Raw genomic sequence first — 10,521 nt, 5'->3', positions numbered from 1 at the left:
CTGCAGTTCCTACTATCTCTTGTTATCACATGGTCTGCTTATACACACCACCCATTGTTAGCCACAAATAGTCCCCATTAGTAGCTATTGACTCACCTGGGCTGATCATTAGCCACTCCTTTGTGCAACTGTTCTTCTCTCTCTTTGGGCTCTACCTCCACCTATCTTTACCCTCTTCCACCACCATACCTTCTGCATAAAAACCAACATTTTTCTAGCTACCATCAATTCTGAGGAAAGGTCACTGGACCTGAAATGTTAACTGGCCAGACCTGTTGAGCTTTTCCAGCACTTCTGTTTTTGTTTATGTATTTAAATAATTAAATTTATATGTACTCAATGCCTGTAATGTAAAGACTGGTGTGTTCATTTTTGATTTAATATTCCTCCTTTTAATAGCTGTTACTTTCCTGTTAGCTGCTAAATTTGTTTTGTTTCCTATGTCGTTGTTACATTTGCATGTTTTAAATCTGATTACTTAGTATACTTGAATGTTTTTGATGTAAGTCACACTCATAATTCAGTGTTTGGGCTGCAAATGTGTTTCTTGAGTAAAATACCATTATTATTAACTCACTAACTGGCTCTGTCTTTAGCCAATGCCAGATCTGCATAAGGTAAAGTTACTGGATGTGTAATCTAGAGGGCCAGGCTAATACTTGGAGAGTTATTGGTTCAGATGCCACCTTGGCAACTTGTGGTCTTTGAAATTCAATGAATAAAATCTGGAATTGAAAACCAGTTATCAATAACAGTGGCTGTGAAGCCAATGTAATTGTCACCTTCCTTTAGCAGTCTGCTTTGCTCAGACTGGCCTAAATGCAACTGCAGATCCATAACAATGTGGTTGACTCTAAACTGCCCTAGCAAGACTGTCAATTCAAGGCCAATTTGAGATGGTCAACAGATTCTAGCCTTGCCAATGGTATCCACATCATGTAAAGAAAGAATAAAAAATGCTTGACAGTGGGAGTGTTGAGTGATCAGGAAAATAGGAACTCTAACAGTTGTTCCCTTCTCCAGCCTGGATAGCTAGACTATTGGTGGGATCTCCTCTTAGTTTCAGTCAATGCATTCAGCATTGGTGAGGCCACTTTTAGAATACTGCATTCAGTTCAGGTCGCCCTGCTGTACGAAGATGTTGTGAAACTTGAAAAGATTTACAAGGATGTTGCTGGGGTTGGAGGGTTTGGGCTATAGGGAGAGGCTGAATAGGCTGGGACTATTTTCCCTGGAGCGTCAGAGGCTGAGGGGTGACCGTATAGAAGTTTATGAAATCATGAGGGGCATGGATAGGACGAATGGATAAGGCCTTTTTCCCGGGGTAGGGGAGCCCAAAACTAGAAGGCATAGGTTTAAGGTGAGATGGGAAAGATTTAAAAGAGACCTAAGGGACAACCTTTTCATGCAGAGGATGGTGCAAGTATGGAATGAGCTGCCAGAGAAGGTGTTGGAGGTTGGTACAATTAAAAGGCAACTAGAGGGGTAGATGAATAGGAAGGGTCTACAGGGATATGGGCCAAATGCTGGCAAATGTGTATAGATTAATTTAGAATATCTGGTCAACATGGATGAGTTGGACTGAAGGGTCTGTTTCCATGCTGCACATCTCCATGATTCTATGACGATAACTGAGTCTAGGGTTTTGTGCATTTTTTAAATTAAACAATTAATTAATGTGAAACAATGTGAGACTTTTTGTCAGTGGTGTAAGACATTTATGTGTCTATGTGTGAGAATATGAGAAATACGCCTCAACTTGACTATGAGTATACTGGAGGAGAAGTGTTAATATGAATGAAACTGTAAGTGTGAGTATTGGTGAACATGTGTGTGGTTCCTGCTTTTTTCACATTCACAATGATGTGACCAAGTAGTAAAAGTGTGGCATCGCTCATGTAACAGAACAGTGTGATGGCAAAATGCCATGGAATTATCACTGCAGTACCTACGCACGGGTGATTCTGATCTTGAGAGTTTTAACCTCCCTCTTTCTTCTGTAAATCACTGTACTGTCGTGATGATGGATTATAACCCCAGATCACCTATGGACACATTGAATTTTTAATTCTAAATGTTATTTAAAAAGAGGAACTACAGCCAAAACAAAAGTGAGGATACATATTCTAAGCAATATATTTCAGTGATTCTGGAAGGCTCTTGGATTATCCTCAGCCTTGGGGGAGACTATGTAATGTAACACCTGATGAGTGTCAAGGAGCTTCAAAGAGAAGGGCCTCAAAGAGAGAAATTCACTGCAAACTGAACTGTATTTTCCTGAGAATTACCTTTGACTGTGGACATTATAGGAGAAAGAGATTAGTCTGGTTGAAAGACATGTTTGAGCTTTCCCTTTCTAACAATACACAAGAATGGGAGTTAAAAGTCAGTTTTAACGCTGGTCTAGGTGTGCTATTTGTGTGCTGTGAGAGTCACATCTGAGAAAACTTCAAGCCACATCAGCGCCACAGGTAAAACTAAAGGATGCCTGTCCTTACTGGAAGCCAGAAAACAAGTGGAAGTGCAGCCAAAATGAAACAAGAAAAGGCCTTTCAGCTGACTACAAAGTCAAGCTTCTCAAAATCAACCACCCACCATTCCAACATCTGTGTTATGGTGTCATCTAGCTGCAAATGTGTTTAATCCACTCTTCACAGAACTCAGAGACTGATACCATACTCCTTATTTAACTTTTGTATTTTTTGGAGATTCATCTTTTGTTTCTAATCTCTGTGTATATGTATTACATTATTACTTTTTCTCATGTTTAGTAATTAGTAAGCTCACTCTTTTGTTAAGAAAGCCTGGTTAAATCAGCTCCTTTGAAATGATAAATTCATCTGTGTGTGTTAGAAAGGCATCAACAAAGGAAGGGATACTTTATGAATTAACCTTGTTGAGGTCAACTGAGTGTACAGGTAAATAAAGAAGCTGAGCTAGTTTAACTGCATCACCCCGGAATTTGACAATTTGGGGTGTCCATCTTAGACTGCACCAATTAAGTATCTTGCCCAGGGTCTGGTTGTAACAACTGGTTATAGTTTGGCCCATTGCATGCCTCACAAAGCTGGGATGTTCTCACCTGTTAAGCTGTGCATGGAGCATCTCCAGCCGAGATTCCACCTCCATCCGCGCCCTGTCATCCATGCTGGATGCTGCCCCCAAGTTAGCATGGGCTGACATTGAACGTTCTTGTAACTCTGAAAACTGGCTGTCCTTTCTCTCACCCCAGAAACTGAACATATTTGACACACTTGTAAAAGTACCTGAAAGAGGTTCAAACAGCGAAACTTTACACGGTACATTGACAGACAAAGGGATCAATGCATAGGGGTCAAAGGTGATACTGGGTTTAAACCGCATATCAGCCATGATATAACTGAATGCAGGAAAAGGATTGATGGGCAGAATGGTTTAATCCTGTTTCTCCATTAAATGGTTAACAAGGGGTTAAATGACTTCCTCCTGTGCTTCAATTAACAGGCTCTGGGGCTGAATGACCTCTTATGGTTTCGATAATAACAGCTAAGGGGTTGAATGGCCTATGTATTTATGAGACCATAAACCAACACAGATAGAGAATCCCTACTGTTCAGAGTTTACTCCTAGCATATTTTAAAAAAAATATGTATTCATGGGATGCAGGTGTCACTGGCTGGGCAAACATTTATTGTCCATTCCTAGTTGCCCTTGAGAGGGTGTGGTGATCTGCCTTCTTGAACCACTGCAGTCTACATGCTGTAAGTAGACCCACAATGCTGTTGGGGAGTGAATTCCAGAATTTTGATTCAGTGACACCGAAGAACAGTGATATATTTCCAAGTCAGGATTGTGAGAAGCTTGGAGGGGAACTTGCAGGTGGAGGTGTTCCCATGTATCTGCTGCCCTTGTCCTTCTAGATCGTAAAGGTCACAGGTTTAGAAAGTACTGTCAGAGGAGCCTTGTTGAATCTCCGCAGTACATCTTGTAGATGGTACACGCCACTGCTACTGAGCATCGGTGATGAAGAATGTGAATGTTTGTGGATATGGTACTTTATCCCAATGGTGTAAAGCTACCTGTTGCACCCATCTAGGAAAGTGGGGAATATTCCATCACGCACCTCATTTGTAGATGGAGAGGTTTGCGAAGTCAGGAAGAGTGTTACTTGTTGCAGGATTCTTAGCTTCTGACCTACTCTTGTAGCCACTCTATGTATATGGCGAGCCAGTTCAATATCTGGTCAATGGGTACACCCAGGATGTCAATAGTGGGGAATACAGTGATGGCAATTTCATTGAGTGTCAAGGGCCAAAGGTTAGATTGACTCTTATTGGAGATGAGCATTGCCTGGCATTTATGTGGTGTCATTTTTGCCACTTGTCAGCCCAAGCCTAGATATTGCCCAGAACTTGTTACTTTTGAACATGGACTGCTTCAGTATCTGAGGAGTCACAAGTGGTGCTAAACACTGCGCATCATCAGCAAACATCCACACTTCTAACCTTATGGTGGAAGGCAGGTCATTGATGAAGCAGCAGAGGATGATTGGGTCTGAGGAACATTTGTCATTGGGAAATGTTAAAGTCTATTATAAAGAAGGTAATAGCAGAGTATTTAGAAATACATAAAAGAAACTAATAGAGACAGCATGGCTTTATGAAAGGGCAATCATGCCTAACAAATTTAATAGAATCCTTTCGGGGTGGGTAGAAAGCAGGATAGATAAAGGGAAAGCAGTGGGTGTAATATATTTGGCTTTCCAAAAGGTACTTAATAAGGTACCTCAAATTAGACTACTTAATAAGATTACAAGCCCGTGGAGTTGGGGGTAGTACATTAGCTTGGTTTGGCTAACTAAGAGCAAACCAAGTTGGGATAAATCCAAGATGGTGGTGATGGATTGGCAGCTTCCAGGCTCCTCAGACCGGGGTCATCCATTCCGTCTGTTTTTTTCTTTTTTTCTTTTCTCATGCTTCTTCTCTCTTTCTAAAGTTTTTTAATATTTACCTCTGAGCAGCAGTGATATTATTGGAGCAGCTGAGGACAGGAGCAGAGTGGGCTGGAGGCCCAAGTTGAATGGAGGCAGCCTGTGGTCCGGAGACCCGAGTGGAGCGGGGATGGCCAGGGTGCCTGGAGCAGGGATGGTTGTTGGACTGGGGACCAGTGTGTGCGGTCAGCGGCTTGTGGGTCTGGTCAGACCACATTTAGAAGCCCCCCACGTTGATCTACTGCAGACTCTTTATAGAAAGACTGTAATGTTTATCATTTTTAACTTTAGTTCTTCTTTTTCTAACTTATACTATGAATAACTGTAATAAATACAACATTTTTTAATCTCTCTATTTTGTCTCTAAGATTTGTACCTATGTACTTTATACTTAAGATGGTGCCATGTGGGGCGACATTGTAAACTTTTCACTGTATTCCTGTACTTTTGTACTTGAGTGACTAGCAGAGTGCCACAGAGATCAGTGATGGGGCCACAGTTATTTACAGAGCATTTTAATGATTTCGATGTTGGAATTGAATATACTATCAACAAATGTGTGGATGACACAAAAACAGATGGGAAGGCAGATAGTGAGGTTGACACCAAAAGTCTACAGAGAGATTTAGACAGGTTAAGTATGTGGTCCAGAATTTGGCAGATGTATTTTGGTAGGTGGAGTAGTAGAGCTGAGTATTATTAAAATGGGGATTTGGAGTCATTGTTCATGAATCATAAAAAGCTATCATCCACATTCAGTTGGTAGTTGGGAAGGTAATAAACAGTTAGCCTTTATTTCAAAGGCACTGGAGGATAAAAATAGGGAGGTCTTGCTAAAAATATACAAGGCACTAGTCAGACCAGAGTGAACAAGTCTTGGTCCTCATACACTAGCATTGGACATAGTCCAGAGAAGGTTCACTACGTTAATTCTGCGTCAGGAAGGATTTTCTGATGCGGAGAGGTCGTGTAAGTTGGGCCTGCATTCATTGAAGTCTAGAACAATGAGAAGAGAACCTTATTGAAAAATATTACATTCTCAGAAGCTTGACAGATTAGATGCAGAGAGGTTGTTTCTCCTTGTGGAAGAGTCCAAGACCAGAGGACATCATCCCAAAGTCAGGGATCACCCAATTAAGAAAGAGATGACGAAGCATTTCTTGAATGGCTTTCCATTCTTCCTGATAAATGTTAATTCAGAAACATCATGGAGATGGGATATCAGCTGAAATGGAAAAGCTAGGGAAGGGAAACAGAAAATGGAAACAGAGCTTTCTGAACACAGGTCTAATGAACACAACTATCATGAGTCATCAACAGCCCAACAAATTCATAAAGAGTTGAGGAACACTCTGGTACCTGTAAAGTGATGGGATCCATTGCCTTTTTTCCTGTACTCCATGGGGACCGGGTCAGATGTAACAAAGTTCAGATTGGTTGCTGGCCCTCTGCTATTCATCTCAGTAACACTGGAGGCTGAAGCTTTGAGGTTGTCCTCACTGGTCTGTGAGCGGGGTGTCATGCTGCTGTAGTCCCAGTGCTCCCTGGTTGTGTGAGTCCGGTGGTTTGTTAGTGGGACCTTGGCTCCATCAGGATCTCCTTTATTCAAAGCATCTGAAATCCAAGGCTTTAATAAATATTATACTCAACCTCTCAGCACCCACACTCACCAATGAAGAGATATCACAACACTGTGAGAAAAACAATCGTCTCCCTCCACTGCAAACTCCCCCCTTGGCTCCTGAAGGTACTGAGTTAGCACGCCAAGGATTTTGGTCATTCACTGCTCATTGGTGTCACCAAGGATATCCAACCATAGAGAGCATCATCATAGTTAAATCTAAAACAAGCAGGAAGAGCAAAGGCTGAGAGGATAGCCTGATGGAGGTCATTAAGAGTATGAGGAGATTTGATCAGGAGGTGTAGAGAAGATATTTTGACTTATGGGGGAATCTCAGAAGTAGGACTACATAGCACTTAAAAAAGCCATAGGGAATTCAGGAGAAACTACTGTACCCAGATAGTAGCAGGAAAATGACACTCACTACCACACAGAGTGTTGAAGTGAATAATAGTGATGTATTCATGGGCATGCTAAATAAACACGAGGGAGAAAAGGATAAAAAAAATTGTTTTGAAGAGATGAAGAGAGATATGAGGTGTTGTATAAGTTAATGGCTCTGAAAGGGTTAATGTTAGAGGCTTCATATGCTCAACCCAATCTGACAATGTCATACAGTTTTGGGTGGAGAAAAAGGGAAAATATCTTGAAGGGGACAGATATGTCATCTACCTCTCCCATAAGTGTTAGGAACAGTCTCAAACTAGTGAATATAACTTGTCCTTGATTACTATCCAGCAATAAACTACATCTTATTATACAAGAGCTTCTTGTTAAGACTCATAGTTGTTGATCCTTTTCTCACTGTAAAGCAAGTAGGTGGGAGCCTCTTGTGGCACAATGGTAGTATCCCTACCCCTAGAATAGACCAGGAGGCCAGTTTCAAGTCCCACCTGCTCCAGAGGTGTGTAATAGCAACTCCTGATTAGGAAAAGGTCAAATAAAAATAAAAACATTAAAGCAAATAATTCCCTGGACACAGTCAAGGAAAGAGGATTGGCAGGGAAAGAGGACTGGTGGAGCATCCTTCAACCCACAATTACCTCAAAAGGAGGCTCATGCACACCATAAACATGGCCATGAGAAGATAGACTGTGTTAACTCTGCACTCACTCAAACACAACTGACAGGAGAAGAGCAGGGCTTTAGAAGAGGGATTCCTGATTGGTTTACCATCCATCTAGTAAACAGGTTGTGTGTGTGTATGTCTGTCTATGTGTGCATGTGTGTGTCTGCCTGTGTGTGTGTGTGTGTGTGTATATATGTGTGTGTGTATATATGTATGTGTGTGTGTGGATGAGATTATGAACTTTTAAACGTTGAGTTCTGAATTGAGAATTCAAGGCACGTCGGTCACCATACTCATGGTCTTAGAGGAATTTGTTTTTTAATTGTAAGTCAAAAAGTTGAGATTTCTTCAGGATCCTGCTGACCTGTCCAGGTGAGGATGAGACTACACACACACACACACACACACACACAGATACAGACATACAGACACACACACAGACATACACTCACACATACACACACACAGATACATGCACACAGACAGACAGACATACACACAGACACACACAATGTGTATCTGTGTGTGTGTATGTGCGAGTGTATGTATGTGTGTGTGTGCATGTATCTGTGAGTGTGTGTGTCTCTCTGTCTGTGTGCGTGTATCTGTGTGTGTGTGTATGTGTGTGTATCTGTGTCTCTGTGTGTGTGTGTCTGTGTGTGTGTGTGTGTATGTGTGTAGTGTCATCCTCACCTGAAGAAGGAGCAAGACTATGAAAGCTTGTGATTTCAAGTAAACCTGTTGGACTATAACCTGGTGTCGTGTGATTTTTGACCTTGTCCAACCCAGTCCAACACCAACCACAACATAGTTTACCCCAAAACATGGGCCACTGAAGATAGAGTTCCATGGACAGGTCAGCAGGATCCTGAAGAAATCTCAACTTTTTGACTTGCAATTAAAAGACAAATTCCTCTAAGACCATGAGTACGGTGATCCAAATGCCTCAAATTCTCAATTCAGAACTCAACATTTACAAGTTCATAATCTCATCAATGCAAGTAAGGAAACTAAATTCAGTCAAATCTGATCATTTCTGAACCTGCACCAGAAAATGACAATGAAAATCATGGGACAGTAATGGAAAAAGTAATACCCATTCTACTGATGCCCAACAGGAACCATCTCCCCACCCATCAAATTTCCCTTCCCCAACCCAGTCAGGACCTATTAGTCGCTCCCTAAGACACATAGTGCTTGACACAGTCCTTTGCAGCAACTCATACTCGATTGAATGACCAGCATCTGAGTCACAAATGATTCTAATTAATACTGCCTTGCAATGGCACCTACATTGCAGAGCTAATTGTATATCAATTGTTTAATTGTAGGTCGATCCTGATTAATTGGGTATTCTCTTATGCCTCATTAAATACACACTGAAACAAATATGAGACTTAGACAGAAGCTGGTTTTTGCTCCCAGTCAAGTGTGCAAATGCAGGAAAATTTCTATTAAATTCATCACAGGATTCAGAATATAGGACTTCATTGTCCTTTGAAAAGGTTTATTCAGTTGTACTACACTATGACTTGCCTTCCAATTCACTATCAGACATTGTGGACATTGCAAATACAGTAATAATGGAGTTACAACTGATCATTGTTAATTAATCAATTCATTAATTGGTAAATTAATCAATCTCTATCTATTAGCCTACAACTTTAGGGTTGTTGTGGTGCAGTGCCCTATCTCTGGGCAGAGGGTCCAAGTTCATCTCATAGGTGCGTAATAATTGGTCAATTAGAAATATCAGAGCCAGACATGGAGAAAGGGATGGGGAACACAGGGAACAAACTGAATGTGACTCTGTTCACTGCAATGTGAGGACAGACTGAGTATAGAAACTGGGGATACAATAAACGTGTTAATGCAGAATGCATATTGATTGCCTCTATTGCAGATAGACTTTGCTTGTCCCAGCAGACTGTGTGGTGTGTGTTTCAGATCTGTGAATATGTAACTAGTCCTCATCTTGATAGTTGACTCAGCTTGATGGTTGACTCTGATTCACTGATGTCACATCACCCTCCTCTTCCTCCTCGATGTTCAACTGGGGATCCAGCTTTGGAGCCGGTGATATTTATTGTACAGTTATGCAGCTGCCGATTATAAAGGACAGAGCCCCCAGTCTGCACACTTACCAGTGTTACTCCTTTCCCGGAAAGATTGCTTCCTCCGCCGAACTCTTCTATTCCCATTGTCTGAATCCTCACTTGGGGGTGAGCGGAGAATCCGATCTGCCTATAAAATGCATTTTAAAGAACAAAAAAGAGTGCTTGTCTTAAACAATGAGGCCCTCAGATTCCAGGACACGTTTGGGGAGTTTGAGGGACTGAGTACCCGCAATAAGTCAGTATACTGGTAGGGTCAGTAAAGGTAGTATCACCATACTCTACCAGACCATGGGGCTGCTCTGTCATTAGGGAGAGAGACAACTGGTGGTGGTTTAACCTGAGGCTCACCACACCTCAGCCAAGGGGAGAGTTTGAGAAGGAGAGTCCTTCATGGTAACCTGCAATGATAACATCATAGTACAGGAGTTGTAGAAATTTGGGGAGGCAATGGCCTAGTGATATTATCACTGGAATGTTATCTCCAGAGACCCAGGTAATGTTCTGGGGACCTGGGGTCAAATCCCACCATGGCAGATGGTGGAAATTGAATTCAATAGAAAAACAAATCTGGAATTAAGAGTCTAATGATGACCATGAATCCATTGTTGATTGTCAGAAAAATACCTATCTGGTTCCTAATGTCCTTTAGGGAAGGAAACTGCCATCTTTACCTGGTCTGGTTGACATGTGACTCCAGACCCACAGCAATGTGACTGACTCTCAACTGCCCTCTGGGCAATTAGGG

The 10,521-nt window shown here is 41.6% G+C and overlaps 1 protein-coding gene across 1 annotated transcript in view; it reads right to left on the bottom strand.

Moving 5' to 3' along the window:
- kcnh6a (potassium voltage-gated channel, subfamily H (eag-related), member 6a) overlaps positions 1-10,521 on the bottom strand; it is a 166,753-nt gene that overhangs the window by 3,340 nt on the left and 152,892 nt on the right. The window contains exons 10-12 of the mRNA XM_048614560.1: positions 9,804-9,903; positions 6,329-6,583; positions 3,083-3,266 (exon numbers count right to left, since the gene is read on the bottom strand). Coding sequence (XP_048470517.1) covers positions 3,083-3,266; positions 6,329-6,583; positions 9,804-9,903 — 539 coding nt within the window. The remainder of the gene's footprint in view (positions 1-3,082; positions 3,267-6,328; positions 6,584-9,803; positions 9,904-10,521) is intronic.

The sequence above is a fragment of the Rhincodon typus genome, chromosome 30 (genome assembly GCF_021869965.1).
Source record: "Rhincodon typus isolate 14 chromosome 30, sRhiTyp1.1, whole genome shotgun sequence".
Classification (NCBI taxonomy): Eukaryota; Metazoa; Chordata; class Chondrichthyes; order Orectolobiformes; family Rhincodontidae; genus Rhincodon; species Rhincodon typus.
The sequence above is the reverse complement of the archived record's forward strand: the minus strand, read 5'-3'. Positions and strand labels throughout refer to the sequence as shown.